The 24,267-nt window shown below is 55.4% G+C and overlaps 3 protein-coding genes across 4 annotated transcripts; 1 reads left to right on the top strand and 2 right to left on the bottom strand.

The window, feature by feature from the left end:
• Positions 1-457: 457 nt before the first annotated feature.
• Positions 458-2,531, bottom strand: CNTF (ciliary neurotrophic factor). The gene is made up of 2 exons (XM_053980428.1): positions 2,245-2,531; positions 458-1,992 (listed from the first exon to the last, which is right to left on the bottom strand). Exons 1-2 carry the CDS (start codon positions 2,356-2,358, stop codon positions 1,519-1,521), a joined length of 588 nt encoding a protein of 195 aa, XP_053836403.1. The 5' UTR covers positions 2,359-2,531; the 3' UTR covers positions 458-1,518.
• An 840-nt stretch (positions 2,532-3,371) lies between these two features.
• ZFP91 (ZFP91 zinc finger protein, atypical E3 ubiquitin ligase) lies at positions 3,372-18,132 on the bottom strand. The gene is made up of 11 exons (XM_053980471.1): positions 17,783-18,132; positions 17,089-17,114; positions 11,371-11,589; positions 11,125-11,161; positions 10,630-10,719; positions 10,169-10,291; positions 8,608-8,658; positions 7,988-8,066; positions 7,597-7,711; positions 6,996-7,095; positions 3,372-6,676 (listed from the first exon to the last, which is right to left on the bottom strand). Exons 1-11 carry the CDS (start codon positions 18,130-18,132, stop codon positions 6,166-6,168), a joined length of 1,701 nt encoding a protein of 566 aa, XP_053836446.1. The 3' UTR covers positions 3,372-6,165.
• A 464-nt stretch (positions 18,133-18,596) lies between these two features.
• LPXN (leupaxin) lies at positions 18,597-24,126 on the top strand. Of its 2 annotated transcripts, XM_053981543.1 has the most exons (10): positions 18,597-19,639; positions 20,832-21,178; positions 21,941-22,044; positions 22,157-22,212; positions 22,429-22,534; positions 22,610-22,759; positions 22,839-23,012; positions 23,091-23,172; positions 23,370-23,518; positions 23,595-24,126. In XM_053981543.1, the coding sequence occupies exons 2-10, from the start codon at positions 21,166-21,168 to the stop codon at positions 23,859-23,861; spliced, it is 1,101 nt and encodes a 366-aa protein (XP_053837518.1). In that variant the 5' UTR covers positions 18,597-19,639; positions 20,832-21,165; the 3' UTR covers positions 23,862-24,126. The 2 variants fall into 2 exon arrangements, with proteins under 2 accessions (XP_053837518.1, XP_053837517.1); XM_053981542.1 differs by having other exon boundaries at positions 19,635-21,178.
• The last annotated feature ends 141 nt before the right edge of the window (positions 24,127-24,267 follow it).

The following is a 24,267-nucleotide window of genomic DNA, read 5'->3' as shown; positions in this document are numbered from 1 at the left end:
GACTTGCTTTGACTAATCCTGAAAAAAATAACGGCCATAAATTGTTATTCCCCAGTGCAGGGAAGCATAAAGATTGAAATAATCCAGTCTGAGCTGCAAAGCTGAGAGCAGGCAGTAAGTGGCAATGAAGAAGGTGCAGGTTCTTCTTCTCAGGCATCACCGATAAAAATCCAGACCCCATCAAACCACCCTTGCCCCAACCCTGCAGCCCTGTGGGGTCGGTGGGGTGGGCAGGATGGCACTGGGGGCTCAGCCTTGGGCTGCTCTTTATCTCCCAGAGCCCCGGTGCCTGTGCAGACGCTGCTGGTGCTGGGGCAAGCACTGTGCCCGGTGCTGTGCCAGCCTGCCACCACAAAGCCGCTTTGTGCAGAGCCGGCCGGGCATGTCCCCAGCCTCCTCCCTGCTCTGTGGCCCCGGTCTCCCCCCATGCTGCCTGTCCTCTCACAGGCCAGGGAAGAAGGCAGGGCCATACCAGGACAGGGCACAACCCCAGTGACCCACCATCTCCTCCTCATCCTCCCACCATCTTCTTCAACCCCAGCTCCTTCGTCTTCCCCATGACCTCCCAGTGGGTCACATCCCCCCAAACCTCTCACCCCACTGGGATGGACCCTTCCCTGGAGTGGGAATTGGGCAGCTCAGCCTCTCTGGTGAGGTTGACTGCCCCAGCTCCTCCAAGAAGTACATCACCCTGGTAGATCTCCCAGGCTTTTTATTCACGCGGCAGCCAGCAGCCATCACATCCAGTCGGTAGGAGAATCGTGGCCCAGGAAGCTGTGAAACACCCCAGCACTCCACAGGATGAACGATGTGGCTGGGGCTGTTAGATTCTCCCATGCCATCCCCAGTCCTAAAATAAGCCCTGCAGGCACTAACTGCCTTGCAGAGGTGCTTCTGAATGACAGCTAAAAGATCCCCTTTCAGTTAAAAGTTCATCTCCATTATCATGTCCAAGCAATTAAGAATTCCCCTCCTGATTGCTTCCCCCCCTCCCCAAAAAGCCCCAAGCAGTTAGAGCAGAAATTCAATGAGCAGCCAACCAAGCTGGGCAGAAGGAGAGTCCACGTGCAGGAAGCCAAGCCTTGTGCCTTGCAGCTGCGGGGCAGGTCCCAAATCTCCTTTCACCAGATGATGCTTTTCTGTCCCTTGGCTCCTGCTCTGCATCCACAAAAGCCCCAAGGCAACATCTGCCTGCCATAGGCAGCGTCCAAATTCCAAAGAGAAGGGCAGTGGTGCTGCTCTAGCCTCTAGGCCCTGGGACAAGCAGCAAAGCTGCTTCCTGAGGGTAATTCAACTGCCCAGCAGGAAGAGTCCAAGGGCCCCTGGGGATCCCTGCTCCCTCCAGGGAAGACTGCAGCCTGTGCCTCGGTTTCCCCACGGGGAGCAGCATTAAAAGCATGGGGATTAAAGGCATGGTCCCTCTCCTCCACGCCCCCTCCTTCGCTCTCAGCTGTCCTCTGAGAGGGTGGGCAAGGAGCCCCAGGGGCACCCAAGATCCCCCACCCCCCGTGCTCGCCTTCAGGGGCTCTCGGCCAGGCCAGGGGCTGCGCCGGCGGCCGAGCTGGGCTTGCCGAGCTGCCTCAGGTCTCGCGCGGACCTCACGGCCCACTGGGCGAGCTCCCGCAGCACGCCCAAGCCCCGCAGCTTCTGCTCGAAGAGGCTGAGGCGCGGCGGGGGCGGCGGCCCGTCCCCCTCCTCGCCGGGGATCCCGCGGCTCTCCAGCCGCAGCAGCTCCTCGAGGTGGTAGGCAAAGGCCGAGACCTGGAGCAGGACGGCCGCCAGCGCCCGGCCCAGGCCCGCGTCGGCCTCACCCAGCTGCTCCCGCTGCTCCTCCAGCATCTGGGCCAGCAGGGCGCGGAAGGCCCGGTAGGCCGCCAGGTTCTCCAGCAGCCGCTGGGTGCCCGTCTGCTCGTCCCAGCGCTCCACCGCTGCCACCGGCACCCCCTCCACTGCCGCCACACTGGCCGAGGCGTCCAAGCCCTGCTGCTCCACCTGCAGGGTGAGACCCGCCGGGGATCAGCAGAGGCAGGACAAACGTGGGGGGAAGTCCCAGCCCTGAGCCCTGCAGGTGTGGAGGCAGTGCAAGCTGCCCGAGTCTTGCCCAGCTGTGAGCACGCCCAGATCCAGCAGGACTCTGTGCCCCATCCCAGCCGTGGGCCAGAGTCCTCGCACCCCAGCACAGCTGCCCAGATCCCAGCAGTGCTCCCAGCCCTGCAGCAGCCAGAAGGAGCAGGGCAAACTCACGTAGGCGTCCAGGAGGTCAACGACATCCGCGCGCATCTTGCCGGCCAGGCGGATGCCGCGGCTGCAGAGGTCGCGGCGCCGGAGGGCAGCGGAGGGGCCTTCTGCGGCCGCCATGGTCCGGGCAGCTGTCACGGCCACCAGGCTCTGGGCGCAGCACCCGCCTGGCCCGGCGAGGACAATCCCTTGCTGAGCTGGTGCATTCCAGCCGGGAGCTCCACTCACACGTCTGCTGGCCTGGTTCTCCCCCTCTTCCGTGCCTGGGGCCTGGCACCACGCTGCAAATTCCCGCCTCTGGGATCAACAGCGACAGATTATTTCCCTAATTCCCCCACGCATCGCTACTCCAAGTGCCTTGCCCAGAACTGTCTGGCGCAGCAGCAACAGGCTCCCAGCTCCGGCTGACCCACTCCTCCCTCCCAGCCACACAAGTGAGATTAGCAGCATGCTAAGCCCTCGGCTCATTCCAGAGCGCGGGAAACCACTGCCGGGAAGAGGTGAGCAAAGCCCAGACATTGCTCAACACCTCAGCCCGGGCAGCCGGCTGGAGCCTGAGCAAGCAGGCGAGCAATACTTGAGGGCAGCCCCGAGGCCGGAGATCCTGCAGCAGCCCCAAGCCAAACTGCAGCCCAAACCTGGCAGAAGGATCTGTGCCAGATGCTTCTAACCTCCCTTCCCCAGAAAGGTCCTGCCTTAAAGAGGGGCTGCAGATAAAGAAAGATATCCCAGCCACCCCAGGACAACACCGGCCACCCCACAGGTGAGCTGCACACACCAAGACAAAAACAGCCCTTCGGGTTGGGTTGGTTTTTCCTCAGTATGTTTATTTTGGTTATGCATTACCCAGATCAAGAGTGAGAAAAACCCCAGGAGTTGAAAAGCAGCTTTCCATGAATACCACAGTGTGCCTGGCTCGGGGTCCCAGGGCTGGGGGGTCCCCATATGCCCAGCAGCCTCCTTGCCAGCCCGTGGCTACTGCAGAAGCTGCTGAGCTTGGGGAGCCCCTGGCCATGGCAGCCCCCAGCCCCAGCCCGGTGGCCCAGGGCCCCCCAAATGCTGCCCGTGCCAAAGGGCCTCATGCCCCCTCCAATCCCTCCCCAGGAGGAGAAAAAAAAATAAATACAGGGGAAAAAAATACAAAAAAGTTTATTGCAAACTACTACAATAATTTATTGAAGCAAACTGCATGCGAGTGAAGGAGAGACATCGAGGGGAGAAGGAGCTGCAGGAGGGCTGTGTCAGTTTTAGGGCTTCAGAGGGGCGTGGGAAGGGAGCTACACATCTCTCCTGCATCAGGAGCGAGCAGGCTGTGGTTAGAGGACAGACAGGCACCTGGCAATGGCCAGAAAAAGAAAAGGGAGAGCTACAAGAGGTGTCATGGAAGGACAAGGCAGGGAGCGGCAAGGATCAGAGGTGTCCAGGCCGGGAAGCAAAGGAAATGCTTCATTTTGCATCCCAGAAGTGCAGCCAGGGGCAAACCCTGCTCCACTGGGGTGGATGTTTGACGAGGCAGCCTCCCCCAGCCTGGTGCCAAGTGCTGGGTTCACCAGAGGTGAGCAAGCCCTTGGCCCAAAGGCATTTTAGTGCCATCCCTCGACCAACAAATCCCCGAGCTCTCCTTTAGTGTTCTGTGCAAGGCTCTGCCCACCCTGCACCTTCCCACAGGCACAGGGGCCAGCAGAGACGCAGCTCCAGCAGCACCATAAAGGAAAAAGCCAACCTGCCCTGAGGGCCACCAAGTGTCCCCAGAGTGCTGCCCTTCTCTAGCCTGCAAGGGGAGGGGACCAGCTGCCACCCAGAAAGTTTCCTGCTGGAAACCACAGTAAAGCAATTCAAGCAAGACACTGGACCATCTCAACTGAAGGAATTGGTTTAGTTTAACACCATTCCACCATGGACCTGCCACCAGGTGTGCTGGGCCCTCACATGAGCCAGGCTGCTGCCACAGCGTGCCCATGGGATGCCCACACCCAGGGCACGGGACACTGAACTGCTCAGCCTCGATCCGCCCCAACACCAGGAAGTGCTTCGACTTGCTCTGACAAAGGTATCAGTGTAAGGAGGAGGGAAGAAGGGAGGGAGGGGGCAAACCAGGACAAACGGCCTGAGAAAAGCCAACATGTTCGGGCCACAGCTGGATTTCCAGGCATCACAGGGGACAGAGTGGGTGTTCAGAGTCAGTTTCCTGTTAATCCAATTAAATTCCACATTTTATTGTGGTTTTCCAGACCCCAGGTACCCAATTTCAACAAGCTGCTGTGTGCTACAGACCAACTCAGCTGATCTTGTGCTCAGACAAGATACTTCAGCTCTGCTCCCAGAAACCCAACCAAAAAACAAGCAAACAAACAAAAAACAGGTTATTCTTCACCTCTTCCAAAACCGCTACGAATTCAAGGCCACTGAATCTCCACACAAAGTTTCAGAGAAGAGCAAAAAAAACCCAAGTCTCCATAGCAGACACATCTTATCCTATGTAAACTTTTCCAAGGGCTCAAAGCTGCCCTAACTACACCAGCAGGCAACACCTGACCCGCCACGTTTCAGGGAAAGCTGGGGTGTCTGTGCAGAAAAGAGAAGCTTTCAGAACACGGCTACACAATCCCCCCTCAAAATGAGGGCAGGGAGAAAAGCTGACAGCCCTGTAGTCCCACATCAATCTATTGCCTTGGATAATCAAGCCTGAGAAAATCATATCCAGTCCCTGCTAACTGTGTCTTTGTCTAGATGTGGAAAGGAGAGGCAGAGTTGGATGAGGAGCACCACATCCCCCAGCAGCAAGTAGCTCACAGCCATCCCAAGAGTCACAAGTCACAAGAACAAGTTCCTGGCTAACAACGTCCTTCCCTGAAAGGCTGGAGGCAAAACAGGCATTTACTGCAAGGAGCTCACCCGGAGCTGGGAGGGAGGGAGAGACAGCCCATCACTCACCTCATCCTCCTGCTAACACGTTGCTGCAGAGACTCACTGCACACAGGCTCTTCTCCAGGGGCTCTCCCTCTACTCTGCAAAAGCTGCAAGACACATCTGACTCCAGAGCGCTGCCTTCACCTCAGCTCTCCCAGCTGCTGGCACAATGGCACTGGAGCTCCCTGCACTGGAGCCTACTGGGAAACAGCCTGAACCCCTTCCACCCCCGCCCCCTAAGAACAGAACTAAAAAATACCGACCCTTTTAAAAACAATAAATAAGGAATCTTGTTACCACAACACAAAAACGAAGCATGTTCAAAGTGCAAATTACTGTCGTCAAACTGGGATGCTCCTCCTTGCCTCTCCCACGCAGGGCTCCTGTAGCCCCCGGGCCTCTCCAAGCAAACATGATCTATGAGCCAGGGCGTTCCCTCCCTCCACTTCCTGCCAGGGCTGGAGCAGGGGAGCGCGGTGGGAGCGGGATGTGCACTGCTGCTTCACAGCTCACCCTGCCGAGGGGCTAAAGTGCCAAACTCCCAGCCCCGGCAAGGAGGGAGGAGGCTGCAAGGACCAGAGTGCAGTGGTGCATAGAAGTCGGGACCAGGGGCAGAGGGAGTCCTAAGGAACTTCTCCAGAGCACGTCCAACGCTTTTTAGTTTGCCAGTGGGGCCACGCCAAGGAGCCAGAAAGGCAACTGCTTTGGGGTAGAGCAAAGGGTTTCGGCAGTGCCCCCTCCCTTGGAGAAATCCGCCGCTCAATCCAACTTGCTCTGGCAATGGCAGCACGTGCCCCTTTCCTCAAAGGGGCCATGGGAGAGAGAGAAGTGGTTGGGAGAAAGAGGATGTGCTGTGATCCGCGCTGGAGGGGAGCAGACCCTTCAGTTATTTACTAGTATTGTAAGTTTTGTTTAACTTTCCTCTCTTTCAGTAAGTGCCTCCTCCTTTTTTTTTATTTCCTTTGCCTTTTAAATACAGAGTCCCAGCTGTCTCAGCACCCAGGTGCTCCCCCGCCACTAGGGTCCAGTGGAGTCTGAATCTTCAATGAGCACCTCCGTGCTGGCTCCCAGCATCTCTGTGTTCATGACCAGCCCCTCCGGGTTCGCGCTGCTGCCGCTGCCCACGAAGAGCTTGCCGTCAGCCACCAGGCTCACGCGCTCTGCCCCGCCACAGTAGGGCTTTGGCATCCCCTCTGGGCTCAGCAGCAGGCAATCTGCTGGAGGAGCACTGCCCAGGGGGTCAGGGAGCAGCGGGAGGCCCTGGCCATCTGTAGGTGGCACAATGGCCTCGGGATTAGTGCCCAGGATATCGGTGCTGGTGATCAGGGCACCCGCGTTGGCAGCCAGTGCTTCAGCAATGAGCACTTCGGGGTGACTCTTGGCTTTGTGGGCCACAACGCTGTCCTTCTTCTCGAATTTCTTGCCACAAATATTGCAGGAGAACTGGTAGAAGGAGTCTGCATCGTGCTTCTTCATGTGCCAGTTGAGGGAAGCCTTCTGCCGGCAGGTGAATCCGCAGATCTCGCACCTGGGAGGGGTCAATGAGGAGGTCACAACAAAGGGACATCCACACACGCTCGTAAGGACAGTAGTAGCAAGGTGGCAGCTCAGGAAAACAGGAGGGGCTCGCTAATGTCCCTGCAGCTCCAGCTCTGATTTTATTTACTGAGGGCTTGCGTTCCCCAGATCCAAGACACTGCCCCGAGGAGCAGGTGACACAAGTGTGTGTTCAAAGAGAGCTGGGACACCACGAAGAGGCTCCAGCCCCGACTTCAGAGCTGTTCTGAAAATGGGTGTTTTGGGGGTCCCTCAGGGCAGGAGGGCAAGGCACAGGCAGAGGTACTCACTGCAAGGGCTTCTCGCCCGTGTGGATCATCCGGTGCACTGCCAAGTTGTGGGAGCTCTTGAAGGCCCGGGCGCAGTACTCGCAGATGTAATCCCTTTGATCTGAAAGACAACACCAATTGCAGCATTGCTCTCCCACAGACCTGCCCCCTTTCCCAACTCTCAGGTGGTGCAGGTAAAGCTGCCCAAGAAGGAGCAGAACTACAAGTTCTGGGAGGAGGAGGTGTCCCACAACACACCACAGCCGCTGATCTGGAGAGGCGAGGCATGATTAAGACTCTCCTAAAAGCTAATTATCCACTCTGACCAAAACTGAAAGACTGGCAAATTGGGATAAATCAGACTTTATCTGTAGAGGTTTACTCCTCTACAGAGCCCCTGAGTGATGCCTGCCAGAAGGAGAATTAAAACCTCTATAGTCTACTTCTTTCATTTGCTTAAAAGATGGCAATCCAGAAGACAGTAATACCCGGCTGCTGCTGCAAATCTATGCCACCTGACTTGGCTTCACTCTGCGCAGAAGTCCCAGAGGTCTTTCAATTTTCCTCCTATCTGTTCACTGACCTGAAGAGGAGTTTGCATCTATTTCCCACCCCCCTGTACCTGTGTGATGTTTGGCATGCCGCAGGAGCTGCTTCTGGAGCCGGAAGAGCCGACCGCAGGAGGGATGAGGACACACGTATTTTTTCTTCAGTAAGTGCTGATATTTTATGTGATGCTGAAAAGAAAGAATGGAAGTTTGCAGACTGTTCATGGCTGCGTGAACAGCTGAGGTTCACTCAAGTTTAGATCTCCACTGGAAAATAAAACACACATGGACATCCAGCAACCTGACAGACACTCACACACAAGGCTACAACTGGCCACAATGAAGTCTTCCAAAGTGACAGCATCTGGAAGGGGTGTGAATGCCAGTGGAGGCTTAGCTGCCTGTTCCAAGCACCCCTTCCCTACCCTCCCACGTGCCACAGAGGAAGTGAACACCCCCACCAACCTGCAGGTACCGCGGGTGAGCCAGGACCGTGCCGCAGCCTTCCATCTCACAGCGGACATACTGGATCGGAGGCTTCTTCCTGGGAAATCAGCAAGGAGAGGGGCAGAGTGCTTGGCTGCTTCTATGATCAGGTGATTCTACAGATAAAGACTCTATATATATTCTATTTAGAATCACAATTCTCTGTGTCTGTGAGGGGCTGATGCATCTCATGCCACAAATAACAAGTGCAAGCACAGCAAAGCACTATTGCTCCAAAACCCCTGCCTGGGCTGTGACAGAGTTGCTGTCCAAGAGCCACCTCTTCTCCTGCCACTACTTGAGGGCTCTCTCCAAAGCTGGGAAAACCTCAGGACACCCAGAATTCCCAAAGCAATTCCTTATTGGTGGGCAATGCCACAGGAGGGATCAACTGAGAAGTGGGCAGGGGCCTGCTTCACTTGGAAGAAATTAAACCAACATCTACAGGGGAAGGAGAAGAGGGAAGGCAGGGCATGCTGCTGGTTTTGGTTTTTATTCCCTTTAAAGCAGAGAGATAGCTTTGGGACAATCCTTGTCTGCATGTAGGACAAAAAGGAAGGAAGTCTGCAGAACAGAACTGGGTTGAGAGGATCACTTACCTTCTCTTGGGCAGCCTTGGGCTCTTGTCATCCTTTCTCCTCCTTCCCCTCCTGTAACAGGGATACAGAAACAGAACTGAGAGAAGATTCTTTACATTAGCAGTGGGCAGAGACTTGGAAGTGTATGCTGTATTGCCTCATTAACTGCATGGTCTAGAAGAAAAACTGAGTGCAAGTTGGAGACAGATTCGAAAGACGGAGAATTCCAGAGAAATAAATGCTTCACATGGTTTTCTCTCTCAATACTTCCCATTTCCTATTGCATTTTTCATAAACATGTAATTTTGCCAACACGGTCTAGAACGGACAGTGCACCCTATTTCCTCTGCTCTGCTGGGGAACATTCCACACCATGGGAAAACATCCATCTGCCTGATCAGGAAGAATGGGATTAATGATCCAGCAGCTATTTTACAGGCCTCTGAATTAGCTGCAGCAGCTTCTGTACCTGTCAAGACAAAAATCTAGGCTCTGTCTGAGCAGACCTGTGCTCACATGTAAACTGCAGCCTCCCAAGCCACAGCTCTGCCTGCCTGATCCCACTGCTGCAGAGCCACTTGGAGCAGATTGATGCAAGTATTTTCTAGACTCTGCTGAGACATCTGTATTGATGGCAAGCCAGGAACATGCTGAACATACACTCAGCATTCAAGCCAAGCCCTCAGAAGAGCCACAGGTTTTGTTACGCACAAAAAGTAATGTCTGATTCAAACAAAACCTCAAGCCTCAGAAAGCAGTCTCCAACAGACAAAAATGTTCTCAAAATACCAGCCTCCTCACTCCTCTCCACTGTGAATCAGCAGCAGCTCAGGAACAGCAAGAGAAATTACACCACCAGTGTGCAGCAGGTCAGCAGAGGGAGCCCGGGCTGTTCCAACCACTCAGAGAGGAGCTGAGGTACAAAACCAGCTCCTTTTTCTTTTTTCCTCCTCATATTACCCAAAGAATGGCTTTGACACAGTCACATAAACCAGTCTCCCTCTGTTGCCAAGAGAAATGCTTCAGCCACAAATTCCAGTGACAGCACACACCAGAAGGTGTCAGGCCACTGGCAACTGACTGGGTGGCAAAAGTTTGTTGTTATCAAGGGGAAAACAGCTGATTTTCCTGACCTCTGGTGAAGTCCTAACTGTACAAAAAGGACACTTACCACACACACAAGGTATTCCAGTGACAAGACATCCCAGTGTCTGCCCCCAGCACACAGCAGGAATGCTGCCCTCTCCCACTGGCTTTCAGAATCCACTTGAGGCATCACAACGAACCCATTGTAAGGACACCCTGAAGTATTTCCCACTGTGTGGTCACACCCAGGGAGGCTGACTAACCACAGGATGATGAAAAACCCCTCCACTTAAGCTAAACTCTTGGGTTTTTTTTGTGTCTGAACACAGGCAAAACCTGAGGGCACAGGATAAACAGTGCTGCCCCATCAGCTCTCAGGCCCAGAGGAGGAGAAGGGGGATGGGGGGAACCAACAACAATTAAACACTGTTGTACACCAGCAAGAATGCAAAACACATAGCACACACTGGCATGTGTAACTGCAGAGTTTACTCACTTCCTTGGTGGCTCTTCATCCTCCTGAAACTCATTCTCTTCTTTCACTTCCACTTTAATCTCTTTCTGCCTTTCTTTTTCCTCCTTCCCCTTGCTAGCTTTTCTCCTTTGCTTTGGTGCTTCCCTACGAAGACACAAATACAACACATTACTCCAATACTCTTCCCACTGCCAGCTTTTTACAAAGATCTAAACAAAAATTGGACCCAAGTTCAGGTCTGTTCTTCAAGTCCCACTTTCAAGCAGAATTTAAGAACCAGGCTTAGGGAAGCACCCAGCAGCCAGCAAGGCTCTAAAGGCTTCAGTCCCTGAGAGAAGAACAGTTCTGGCCAATGCAGGCAATGTTTAGAACCATTCCACCAGATCAACTAGCACAGATGCTTTGGAGCATATTAAGCAAATTCAGGTAACATGCCCAAGTTTTTTGGTCTAAACCTCCAGTAAGTACATAATCCAATATACTTCTCTAGGTGGGGCTTGTAGGTCTCATCTCTGGGATCATCTTTGAAGGGAACTTCTTCCTCACTGATGAGCATCTCCTCATCATCATCGCTGCTGGGAGAAAAGGAGAAGAGAGGACTTTGGCAGCAACAGCATCTGTGCACTATTACACAGCACTTCCTCATCCAGCATGACTGGGGAAAGGTAACTGCTTGCACTGACCAAGGAGCACAGTGACAACCAAAACAGGCCAGGCAGAGCTATGTCCTCTCCTGAACCCACCCACCCACAGCAACAAAGCTATCAGGTGGAATGCCCAGATCAAATCTTACTATCCATTTCTCCACAATGTCTCCTGACACCTGTGCACACTGGAACTGCAAAGGTGAGCGGCCAAAGGAGACAGAGCTACTGTCGGTCCCATGGATCATTTTGCACAAGCATTCATTTTCAAGTGACTCAGGCCCACCTTGAGACACCGAATAGGAAGAAACACCAAAAAATAACATGTCCTACCTGACTCCATCTGGAGACTGATGCTCTTCTGTGACCACTGAAAGGAAAATTCACCATTAGGTTTCAAAGTGTGTTCGCTGCAGTGAGCTCATCTGTCTCACGGTACCTCCGTCGACATTCAGAGCCGGGAGTGCTGGTGGCAGAAGGTACCCGTGACAAGCAGCACCACGCCAGCACCAGCCACATGCCCAGAGTGACACCCACAGCTGGCTCCCTGACCGTCCCCAGGCCTTCCATGGCACGTACCGTACTCCAGCTGGTCGGCGTTGGGCTCTGACTTGCAGATGAGCTGCAGGGAGCCAGCCTTGGATCTGGAGGCACGGGAATTCTCGGAGTCACGCTGGCGAGCGGCGGCCGCCGTCCGGCTGCTGCGCCAGCTCCGGCTGGGCCGGGCCGTGCCCACGGGAGAGCCATGGCTGAGCACGCCAGACACTTCCTCCTCCTCCTCCTTCTCTTCTTTGGGAGCTGAAACAGCCGTTGCAGTCTCTCTCAGCATAGTACAAAACACCTAAATCCTGTCATTCAATCACACCTTCAAGTACAGCAGCCCCTGCTGATGCCTAGAAAGGCTGATCTGGAACAGAGACTAGACAGAGCTAAATGGACAAAATAGGTGTTTATTGAAAGGCCTTAAAAAGATACACCTTGGGCAGCACAAGAGCCTGACAAGGCTACACCCAGGTTGAATCCAAGAATGGTTCCTGGTCACGAGTTTTTACTCTTTTTTACTTTTTGGTTCATCTACATATTGGGTTCACTTGTCCAATTACAGCTCCAGGTCATGAAGTCTCACCCCCCTGGCTTGCCCCCTTCTCTTCACCATTGTTTATGCTTTTTGGGTAATGGTTGCCCTTGATTCTTTAGCTGGAAAGGGATTGTTTTGTTGAACTACCCTGTGAAGAGCACTTATTAACATCTAATATGAAGTTTCAGAGTTACATACCAGGTAGCAGAGAATCTGAAAAACATAAAAGCTAAAACCCAAGGCGTCACTGCCTGCTGTGGGAACCTGCTCAGCCCTCTGTGCTGAGCCAGGACACTCCCCAGGCCCTCACCTCATCAGACCTTCCCTCAAAACTCTCCTCACATTCATTCTAAGGAAAGACACTAATATGTAAAAGCAGCTTTTATTTCCCTTGAATAAAGGCTTCTAAGACAATGATTTGCTGACTCTAAGCACAACAAAAGAGACACTCATAAAGCTCAGCAAGTTCTTTATGAAAGGCCAGCTTCAAAGTTGAGCCATGTGAAAAGTCCTGTTTAGAAAAATCCCCCAAACATATACTTCATTGGAATTGTACACCTGGCAATATCCCTGAGGGATCTGAGCCAGATGTTTCTGGTGCTGTGCTAGAGCAAAAGGCACCACAAATGCTGTTAGCCTGAGGTCTCCACACTTATTTACAACTTGTACAGGTGGTTTCCTTTTGGCTCATGGCTGATCTCCAAACATGCTTTGGCAAGATAACAGAACTGGCTGAAATGTCTTGTGAGCAAGTTAATCCCTTAAAAACTAAAATTCCCGAGTACAGTTCATTTGATCTGACCTTTTGGTGCTTGCTGTGATACTGGGCCTTCATGACCTCAATGCCCTTTGAAATGTTACAGCTGATCACAGAATGGTTTGGGTTGGAAGGGACCTTAAATCTCAGCTCATTCCAACCCCTGCCATGGGCACCAACACCTTCCCCTAGCTCAGGATGCTCCAAGCCCTGTCCAACATGGCCCTGGATACTTCCAGGGATGAGCAATCCACAACCTCTCTGATTCCTCCCAGCCTGCAATCTCCAGTTTTGCATCAAGCCTTCTGAACCAAACAATCCTTTTCCTCCTAGCACGTAGTTTGCTTTGCATTACTCACTGTCTGATCCTTGATTAACAGGGTGGGAATAAGCAACATTTGGCTGGAAAAGCCTGACTGGAATCCCGGATGTGAGGCATCACACTGTGCTGTAAACCATCAAGCTGCTGTCTTGTATGTATAAACCTCACCATCAGAGCATGAACTGCACCTTCTTGGCTTTCTTTAGCAGATCTCAAGGTGACTGCTACATGTTCTCAGTCCTCATGGTAAACATCTCATTTTTGAATGCTAAATCAAACCCAAAGACACTTGAAACTATCCTCTATAAATTCCCCCCTCAACCACTACTGTGTTGAGGTGGCAACAGTTCCAGCACACTCTGCTGCTCTGCAAGAGCTGTATTCCCTTGGAAGATCAGGCATTCAGCTGATAATACTTATCATTTTAAAAATCAGGCTTGCAGAGCTGAAGCAGACCTGCCTCAGAACACACCTGGACAGAGCACATCTCTCACCCAGCAGCTCTGCTTCCTTCCTCTAAAGTGAAGGTCTTTGATAAACCTTTTCCCAGGATTTCTCCTTCCTACTTCCTCTGCTTCAGCACGGCTGTCTAACAGATTCAGGGCATTTTTACATGCTGAGAATACCCAGGTACGTCCCAAGCCCCATCCTTAGGAGATGTATCAAGTATTTACCTTGCCACAAAACTCACAGTGATATAGAGCTATGAGCTGAAAAACCTTCTAACTCTAGACCCTCCCAACATGATCCCTGGTCCCTATCCAAGGGTAAGGGCTGCACCAGGAAACTCCTGTCTGTCAAGTGTTCAGCTGCAGGAACAGCTGGAATCAGTAATCACCAAGCCCTTGTCCAAAATATGGGAAGTCCGAGATTTGGAATAAATTTTTGTCTCTTTTTCCTTCATCAAAAATAGATTAAAATTTGTGACTGAATGCCAGTCCCGGGAGAAGGGACAAGAAAAGGAAACCTGGAAGGACACTCGCAGTGCAGTTGTGGCTTTGTTTAGATGACCAAAAGACAGGACTCTGGGCACTGCTCTGCTTTTCAACAGAGTTGAATTGTAATTTGATTTGTAAGGCATTTGGAAGCTTCTTACTGACCCTGCAGACAATTTCAGGAAACACACGTGTGCAATTAGGTGAAAATAAATTATTAATTGCTAAGGTTAAAAAGCTGTTATAAAAATAAATGCACCACAACGTATGTACACCTCTGAGATTTAAGAAAGCAACCACACAGCAGATAAGGCACCAAACACCTGGTTTCATAATGGCATGGACGAAAATGAAACTCAGGAAAAATATCCAAGTGCAAAGCTCCATCCAAAGGGCTCTTCTCCACCAGAGCACTGTGGAACTGTACAGATGAGACACAGGAAGATCCTTGGAGGGTTTGGGCAATCTGAGCTATTTAAATTCAGTGCATTTTTGTAAGGTTTTGTTTTAAGTACTGATATTACTTTCTCCAAACACTGACAAAGCCTTAAGGGAAAGCAATGCTCCCAAAAGGAGCATGAAGCATTAAGAATAATACTCTTAGGTATAATGCGAGCCTTCTCTGTACAAACCCATTTGCCACTTCCTGAGTCTCAAAGTTTTCCATCTTTTTTTTTTTTAATTTGCCAAACCTAATTGTTTTCTTAGCAAAACCCCTGGATTTGAGAACGGGCTTCCAGGGAGGTGACTCTCCTGACTAAAATGAAAATTATTCCCACACGGATACAGAGCGCTGTGGGAAGCCAGACGTGAATTCTGCCACACAGCGACCAAATTCAGCTACACAAATTCATTTGTAAGCTGAGATTAAATGTTCTACTTCTGCATCCAATATTCCTGCAGGCACACGTTGGGAAATCCTGCAACTGCATGACTAAGCAGGCAACAGGGAATAGCCAGGGAACACAGGCTGACACTGCAGCTGCCCCTGTGGTGACAGTCACACTCGGGCTGTGACACAACATACACACACCTTCGGCTCTCCTCTCCCTCTAAACTCCCCGTCAGACCTGCACAGCCAGAACTCCCAAGGGGATGCAGGAAAAGCCTGATCCTATGACTTTGTACCATGGCTGTTCCAAGGAATATTCCAAACTGCATTTAGGAGCTGACAGTAAAGGCTAATACTGCACTGCAAAAAAAAAAAAAAAAAAAAAATCAATTCTGTATCAGGGAATACAAGGACAGAATTCCAAACCTTCACCAGAACCACTCAGCACATTATCCCAGCTCCATCCAGGGGGAAAGGACAAATGGGACTGTGCCTTCCAGGCTCACAGAGGGCTCCTGGCTACCAAAAACCTTTGTGCAAAGAAAGCCGCTGCTTGCTTACACTGGTCTGGCTCCTTCAAAAACTTCTGCTAAAGCCCAGCAGGAGGAGGGAGAAGCACATTGTGCTCCTGCACAACCTGTCCAAGGAAGAAAGAAGGAGGAAGACACTCCTGGGCCTGTTTCCAGGTCCTCTCCAACCAGCACAAGGTGCACAAGGGCTCCATCCAGCGTGCAGCCAAGACACAGGAGTGCAGCTTCCTCACTTCTGTGCTTCTGTAGACCAAAAAACAAACCAGAAACAAACAACCCCCGCCCCCCACGGCACAGATTTCCTCTGGCCCAGAAGTCAGCACTTCCCAGTGCCAATTTCCATGCAACTATTCCTACCATAATTTTGGCTGCAAATCTAATCAGGGAAAAAAAGAGCCCCAGAAGTTTAACAAACACTTTTTCCACTCTCACCTTCAAGCACAGCTGAAACTCTCAGAGGCCAAGTTAAAGGCTAAAATGGCTCAATGCTGAGAGCTCCCAAACCTGGGAATTTCAGTCTGACAACTTTCACTTCCTGGGGTAAAAATGGGAATATTCTGCCTGTTTTCTACCACTGCCAATTAATATTTCTCCTTAAACCAAAAACTAAGCAAGTCTTAAGTCTTTACACATATGAAGCTAAATTTTTTTAGGCATTTCACTAACTGTGCTTTGACATAAAAGGCTGAAGCTCTGACATTACGCTGCACACCCTATACACAGTGAGGGGTAAATACACATAAGCAAGATCTGGGCTCAACACACAGCAGTTAATTCTTCTTCAGTCTGTAAAAACACACCTTGCCAGCTGGAACTGCAATGGATTTCCACACCCAAATGGAATAAAGACTTGTAGTAGGAAAGCTAAAGAGTTACCAAAACACCAGAATAACAGCAGCCACTGAGACACAACTGCTGGCAAACAAACCCGGACAGCTCCAGCAGAAAGGGGAATTCATCAGCACAGGTGTCTGACCTCCTTTCCTCAGGACTTCATTCTGCCACAATTCTCTGGTGCCAGATCAAAAACAGCACTACACAAAGCCCTTAACTTGGACCTGTTTCAGAAGTTATCACCAGGTAAGGAGCAAAGCCCTCTAACTTTTATTTTTTGCTTTTTGGGTTTTTGGTTTGGTGGGTGGTTTTTTTTGTTTGTTTGTTTGTTTTTGGTTTTGGTTTTTTTGGGTTTTTTTTTGGGGTTTTTGGTGGGTTTTTTTGGGTTTTTTTAAACAAAAAATTGTTAAATATGTGCACAAAGTTCACAGTGTGCACTGAAAAACAGAAGTTCTGCTCCAGGTTGCAGACCCCCACAGCTGGGGCTGTTGTGTTCAGACCCTGCTCACACCTCCAGTTGTAAATAATTTTCTCTTTCAGCCCTGAAGACATCAGCCTAAAAAAATCCATTATCCACTAAAGCTAGAAAAGAACAGGTGTGAATATCTGAATACTCTTGATTTCCACACAACTTTCCAAGGTTTCTTGAGGATCTACTCCTGTATTTCTGAGCACAGAACAGAACTGAAGCCAGGATTTGCCAACTACTTGGGACTGCTGTGCAACAAGAGCTGACAAACCACGGAGCAGCCCAGCCTCACGCTCCAACAGCCGTGGAAAGCCCGAGTTGTTTTTGGGACAGTAAGATTTTGCAGCTTGGGCACATGCCAACAGCAGCAGCAGCAGCTTATCACAGTTCCAGAGTCTTGAGAGAGACTCAGAAAAAAACTGCACATCACTAAAACATTCTTTAAAAGGAAGATCCAAAAAGAGGATTGGGCTAACCCATGGAACAACCGTGACTTTCTAGATGGAACACAACACCAGGAGTGAGCAATTCAGCTCTTACCTTTACCAGCGACTTTATCTGTGCACCTGAAAAAAACACAAAAGCAACTGTAAGAGCCAGACTCTATGGGATGGGGGCAGCAACAAGGAACTGAATGACGTGGGGATGAGTCCCAATTCCCCAAAGTCCCGGTGCCTCTCTATCAGGTAACTGTTTTCAACCCCTCACACCACAGGATTATTTCAGCTGCAGGAAGCTGAGGGGAACTATAGGAATACACAGCAGCAAAGGCCCAGCCATGCCCAAAGACTGATCCAGGGGGATTCTGTGCTTAGAACAGGGGAGAGCACAGGGGAGCTGCACTTCTAAAGGCTTCGGTCCCGCTCAGGACAGAAGGTGCAGCGAATGCAGCATCTCCTCCCGAGAAGGCAGATCCCACCGCCTCCCTCACCGAGACCTTCGCCAGACATGGCCGGACCGCGCTGGCGCCGCGGGGCAGCGGGACAGCGGCCGCTGCCCGGGGGCGCTGCGCAGCCGGCGATTCCCGGGACACTGCCCTTCCTGGGAAGGGACCGGCGGAACCGACCCAGCCCGGCTGGAACAAAGGGGCGGCGGCGCGGGGCACCCCGCGGCCGGAGGCGGCCCCAGGGCCTGGGCCCGTTCGCGCGGGTCGGGCAGAGGCCGCCCGCATCCCCCCACCCGCGGCCGCGACCCCCGGAAGGCGCGGGCGGAGCGCGGCGCTGCAGGGACTCACCCGGCCCGGGGGGCCTTCCTGGCCGCGGGCGGCGTCTCGGCGGCGGGCTGCTCGGCGGCGGGCCGCGCCCCGGGGCTGCTCCGCCGGCGTCGGGGATACTCGGCCTTACGGCGGCGGGACGCGGCGGCGGCGGCGGCGGCAGCAGCTCCCCCCGCGGCCGAAGCGGCGCGGCCGCGCTCCCGGCCGCCCCTCAGCACCCGGCTGCCGCCGGACTCCTCCCCCTGATCGGCGGCGGGCGGCGGCGGACGGCGGCGGCCCGAAGCCGGCGGCCTGTCTGAGGCGGGCGGCGGTCCCGGGGCGGGCGGTGGTTCGGCGGCGGCGCCCCCCGGCTGTTCGGTGCCCGCCGGCATCGGGGCGGCGGCGGCGGCGGCGGGGCCGGGACGGCCGCGCTCCACCCTCGGCCGGGCACGCCCGCCCCCGCCGCCCGCGGCCAATCAGCGCCCGCCGCCCGCCTTCACGCGCGGCCCCCGCGCCCCGCCCCCTGTCCGCGACCACCAATCCGCGGGCGGGACCCGGGCTACGGCCCTGCCCCCCAGGCCCGAGTGCCCCCGCCCGCCGCGCTCACGCCTTTCCCCGCCGCTCGCGCGCCGCCTGGCCAATGGGCGGCGCGGCCGGGGCGGGGCCCGCCCCCCACACCGCCGAGCGGCCAATCAGCGCGCTGCTCCCGCGCGCGCCCCGGACTCGCGCCGCCTCTCGCGCAGGCGCTGCCACGGCCGCTGCGCTCGCGCTCCCGCTCCCCCCCCGGCCGGCCCCGCTCGGCGCCCACTCGAGCGCGGCCCCCGCGGCCGCCGCCCCGCAGGCCCCTCCGCCCGGACCGCCCGTCCGCCGCGCGGCCGCCGCCCGGCCCCCGGCACCGCAGGGCTCCCTACCGCCGCCGCTGCCTGCGCCCCTCCGCCTTGCCCCCGGGCCCCTTTGCCCCTCGGGCGAGGCCTGGCAGGAGAAGCCGTTCTCCGCCCCGTCCCACGCGGCTGCTCCGTGCCGCGGGGCTGCGGCGCCGCCCGTAGTACCGGCGGGGCCTGGCGGCCGGGCCGCTTTTTGCTACCGCTTCTCCTTTAAGAAAAAAAAAAAACGCCCCGTCGGGCGGCGGGTGAAAGTCGGTGACAAAATGGTGGCCGGCGCAAGGGGGGCGGGGCACACGGCCCTGGCCCCGCCCGCTTCCGTCCCGCGGCCGCGCATGCGCGGTGCCTGCCGGGAGTTGTAGTTCCCGTTCCCGGCTGTGTCCCCGCCCCGAACGGCCCCTGGGCAGGAACCCCGGGAGCGGCTGTGCGGAGGCGGCCATCCCCTTGGCCTCCGCGGCCTGAGTCCCTCCCCAAAACAACCTCAGCACTGCCTGACTGTCCCACAGGAACTGCACTAACACATTAAACCCACACGAAAACCCCAAAACTTCGCCCCCGCAGACGCTGAAGAGGCCACCCGGGAGCGGGTTTTGTCACGGTCGCCGGTCTGTCCCCTTCCCTACTGTCCCAGCCGCCTCGGTGTCCAGGCTTTTGGACCTGGACTGGTCCTGACACAGTATTCCCTTGCCTTGGCTGCAGCGGGATGTGACACCAGGCCGGGATCTTGGGGAACAGGACTGGGGTTTGCTTGCTCTGGAGCAGAGGGTTTGGCTGATCTTACCCACCGTTTTATGACAGGAGAACAAAGGGTAACACTTCCCCAGAACAAGGTGCTCCTCATCCTCCCTCGGGAGACAAAAAGCAAAAATCACAGGGGTTCAAGGAGCCCGCAACGTTCAGCTGGAAAATCCTGTTTGCCGAACTGGTTCCCACCAGTGAGAGGGCTCTGAGCGCCTGCTGCTTCCTTCTTCTGCATTTCAAATCCTTTCTGCTTCTGCCTTTCAAGTCCTGAGCTCTGGTATGTTCCTAGAAAACAAAAGTGTGTCCAACAGTTCCTGAGAGTGTGCTAATAAACCCCCTCACTATGGAGGACCACATTCCCCTGACCCAGACACTGGGAAGAAGGAGAATGTCCTTGCCTGAAAGTTAAAGCAAACCTCGGGATTCTTGCACAGGGATTCCTCCTGTCCCTGCTTTTTGTCAGCCCCCTGCCACTGTCATGACTGATTTCCCCTCTGCAGGCAAGGCTGGGGTTATTTAATCCTCATTAGAACAGGGGAGCAGAGCTCAGGGCAGGGCACAGCTCAGCCTTTGGCCTCTGGGTTCTGTAAGGACAAGTTTTAAGAGGTTCCAGCTCCAGATGCTCGTGCGCACTGGGGCTCACACATCACTAAATCACTGAGAAAGCTAAAAATAGCCCAAAACCTTCTGCAGGCAGGAAGGTTCTGTTGAGTGAGAAAGGGAAATGCCTCACACGAGGATCCCATCGGCAAGCAGCCCTGAGCCGTGACACCAGCAGTGCCTCCTCCCTGGCTTTGGGTGGCTCTCAGCATCCCTGGCCTGAAAGAGGCCTGGACACAGCGGGTTGGTGACCCCAGGGCCTTTTCCTGAGGCGGGGCTGGGCTGGATGTCCCTGCTGTGAGCAGGTGACAAAATGGTGTCAGGAATGGTGTGACACCTGAGGTGGCAGCTTGAGGGGCTCAGCTCCAGCCCGTGCCACCCATGGGGGCTCAGCAGTGCCCAGGAGCGGGGCCAAGGCAGGGCCAGCCTGACCCGTGTGGGTGCTGCCGCCTCCTCACAGAGAGGATGGAGTCTGTGGCTCTTAACCTTTGCTCCCAAGGTTTTTTTGGCTGGACTAAAGAGGAGCCAAGCCAGGACCTGGTGACACTTTGGCAGGGCTGGTGGCCAAGGTGACAGAGATGTTGGTCACCTACCAGGTGCTGCCTCCTCCAAACACCCAAACAAGAGCCTAAAGGACACGCTAGGCCAAGTGCACCCACCTCTGGCATTAACATTCCCCCAGTCCCTTAGAGCTGTTTCCACATCCACTGCCTGCTCCCAGCAGTGCCAGGAGATTTCTCTGCCAAAAAGGGATTTGCTGTTACCTGGAAATCGATGATGAGGCTCCAGAAGCGTCCCCCAAAGGCAAGGTTCTGCTGGAATATGACAGCACTGCTCCATCATGCTGCCACAAATCCATTTCCACCCAGCACAGGGACGCCATCCCTTGTCACACGTGGCCAGTGGCTTCTGGACAGGGCCTGGGTCAGCAGGACATCCACATCTTGGCTTCTGGAGCTCCTTGGGCAGCCCATTGGCCAGTTTCTCTCCTCTGCAGCCCCAGCCCGGGCTGTTTGTGGCTCCCTGTGCCCCAGCTGTGCCGGTCACACGTGGTGTGAGGCACGCAGCCCACAAAGGAAACCCTGGGTGACAAACCCCGGCGTGAGGGGCGGAGGCGAGACCGGAACAGAGCCAGCACAGCCTCTTCTGCCATCTCAGCACCCCGGGGTGCTGCCCCTGCCCTGGGACTCCAACCAAGGCAGGATGGAGGATTTGGGTAAGTTGGGCCTCTCTGGAGCTGATCCTGCAGCCAGGCCTGGCTTGGGGTCACATTTCTGGCACCTCTGGGGAGCCTTTTCCTTCCTGTCCCTCAGGACCGGGAGGAGATGCCGGTGAGGGGCAGCCATGGAGCCCTGCTCCCTCCTGTGCCTCCCCCATCCCAAGGGACTGATGGGGCCGGTGGTTGAGCGAGCACTTGGCCAAAAATGGAGCAAGCTTGAGAGCAGGAAATGGGCTGTGGCAGCGCCGCAACCCAGCGGGAGCTGGGAGCCGTCCCTGGCCTAGGGTGGGGGAGCTGGGGTCAGGGAAGCAGCCACACTGCTGGGGGCATTCCCTGTTTAAGGGGAACAAATTGTCCCTCCCTGTGTGAGGGACAGCCAAGGCAGAGAGGTGAAAACAGAAAGGAAAAGTGCTCGGCCCACCTTGGGGGAAGTGGTGCTCTGAACACGCAGGATGGGCCCAGGGTGAGCTTCTCCCTGCCAGGGCTTATGCTGGATCAAGCTGAGGACTGGCAGAGGTTTCTTTGCTGGCCAGGGATGGTATGGGGAAGCAGGACCCTTTGCCCCACTACCACTATTCGGGAAGGTGGGCACATCCTGGACTGGGATGGGGACCTCGGGAAGTGGGCTCAGGGCCCTTGGGGCATTGGCAGCTGGCCAGCAGGACCTGCTGTGACCCTCCTTTTGCTCCTGAGATTTTGGGAGTGGTACAACACCGCAGGGTGTGCAGCTGGTGGGGCCTGACCCGGGTGTCTGTGCAGATGCTTTGCTGGCAGAACTGGAGCAGAGCTCCTGCCTGGCCTCCAAGGACCATGTGCTGGAGGGACCAAGCTCCAGCCACGATGCCCAGCATGGTAGCCTGAAGGTAATGCCTGGGCACAGAGACCCCTCAGTTCATGATGGGGTGGTGGAGCTGGGCAGGGGAAGCTGCCAGGGGAGCACCCTGAGGGCTCTGCCACAAGGGCCTGTCCTTTCAGGTGCCACTGCCACCTCAAGCTCAGTCTCCAGGAGAAGGTTTGGATTCAGTGTACAGGTAAAAAGAGCCGTGGGAGGGCAGAGCCATCTGGGGCTGTCCATTCCTTGCTGGGATCTGCCATCCAGGGTCACCTGGGACAGATTGTATCCTGCATACCTGCAGTGTTCTCTGCAGGGGCCTGTGGGAAAGAGCTGTGTTGGCAGGGGTAGAAGGGGGTCTTGGTCCTGGCCATGAGGTGGACACCACAGAATCTCCCCTCTCTGCCATGTCCAGCACCCCTGTGCCAGTCCCAAAGCCGCTGCTCCCCTCACCCCCACACACGGAGGCTGCCCGGCAGCTGGATGAGCTCCTGGCCGACCTGGGCCACACAGAGAGCAAGGTGAGCCTTGGCCCTGGGGCACCAGGCTGGGGGGTTTGGCCCTCACCCAGACCTCACCATCCTCCTTCCCGGCAGCTGGCAGCTGCAGGGCAGGGAGCCGGGGTGCCCACGGAGTCCTTGCTGGACAACATGCTGGACAGCCTCACGCGGGACCTGCAGGAGCTGGGCATCACGGCCGCACCCGCCGGCGTCTGCGCCGCCTGCCGCAAGCCCATCGCTGGCAAGGTGAGCCCCTGCCGCCAGCCCGGCACCCCTGGGCTTCCCCTGGAGCTGCCCTCACAGCGCCCATGCCTCCTCCTCGCAGGTGTTCACAGCCCTGGGCAAAACCTGGCACCCCGAGCACTTCACCTGTGCCCGCTGCGGGCAGGAGCTGGACAAGGGGCCCTTCTTCGAGCAGGGAGGGCAGGCGTTCTGTGAGGAGGATTATCACAAGGCCTTCTCCCCGCGCTGTGCCTACTGCGCCGGCCCCATCCGTGAGGTGAGTGAGTGACCCCCCGGCCTCCCCCGCCACCCCTCCTGGCCACCACCGGCCCCCTCACCTTGGCTTTTCCTGCAGAAAGTCCTCACGGCCCTGGAGCAGACCTGGCACCCCGAGCACTTCTTCTGTGCCCACTGTGGGAAGGTGTTTGGAGATGAGGGTATGTCCCAAGGAACAGGTGCGGGGATCCTGCCCCCATCCCAAGTCTCCCTTGCTCTTGCACTTATTGCCCCATCTGAGCTGCCCGTGATCTCTCCCTCGCCTCCTATCCTGGATACCACCATGTCCACGTGCCACTGTCCCCAGTGAGCCATCCCCAGGTGGGTGCCCATCCCCATCCCCATCCCCTCCCCACAGGGTTCCTGGAGCGCAATGGGAAGCCGTACTGCCACCAGGACTTCCTGGCCATGTTCGCCCCCAAATGCCAGGGCTGTGAGCGCCCCGTCATGGACAAGTACCTGTCGGCCCTGCAGGGTGTCTGGCACACCGAGTGCTTCGTGTGCACGGTGAGTGGGACAGCGGGGATGCATGTAATGGGGATGTTCCCAGGGCCATGCCAGCCTTCCCCTCTTCTTCCCCCAGGAGTGCCTGACTGGCTTCACCGGCGGGTCCTTCTTCGAGCTGGAGGGGAGGCCCTACTGCGAGCTGCACTTCCACCAGCGGCAGGGCACCGTCTGCCACGGCTGCGGCCGCCCCGTCACCGGGCGCTGCATCACGGCCGCGGGGCGCAGGTACCACCCCGAGCACTTCATCTGCACCTACTGCCTGGGCCAGCTGCACAAGGGCACCTTCCGCGAGTTCGACGACAAGATGTACTGCCAGCCCTGCTACAACAAGCTCTTTGTCTGAGCCCCAGGTGCCCAGCACACAGCCTCCCTTGCCTGGAAGTCCCCAGCATTGTCCCCACCAACATGCCTGGCAATGTCCCTGCTGACCCAAACACGCCTCATGTCCCACCCATCAACATGGGTGGTCCCATGGCTGGTCCTGCTCAGCCAACTGCCCCCAGCCTTGTGTCTGCTAAGCCAGGCTTCATTCCTTGTCCCCCTCCCTTCAAGACATCACTGGCATTGCTCCTTGGACCTGAAGCAATAAAATACCTGGTCCTGCCTTCTCTCTGCATACTGGTGGCTTTGGGGACAAGGAGGCAAGGTGGGAGGGCTGGGAAATACCACATGGTTTGTCACAAAGTGACACCTCTGGGAGCCACGGAGACCAGCACCACTGCTGGAAAAAGCAGCTGGGTCCAGCAGCA

This window comes from Vidua macroura, chromosome 6 (genome assembly GCF_024509145.1).
Source record: "Vidua macroura isolate BioBank_ID:100142 chromosome 6, ASM2450914v1, whole genome shotgun sequence".
Lineage (NCBI taxonomy): Eukaryota > Metazoa > Chordata > Aves > Passeriformes > Viduidae > Vidua > Vidua macroura.
Note: the sequence above shows the minus strand (reverse complement) of the source record. Positions and strands in the feature narration are given on the sequence as shown.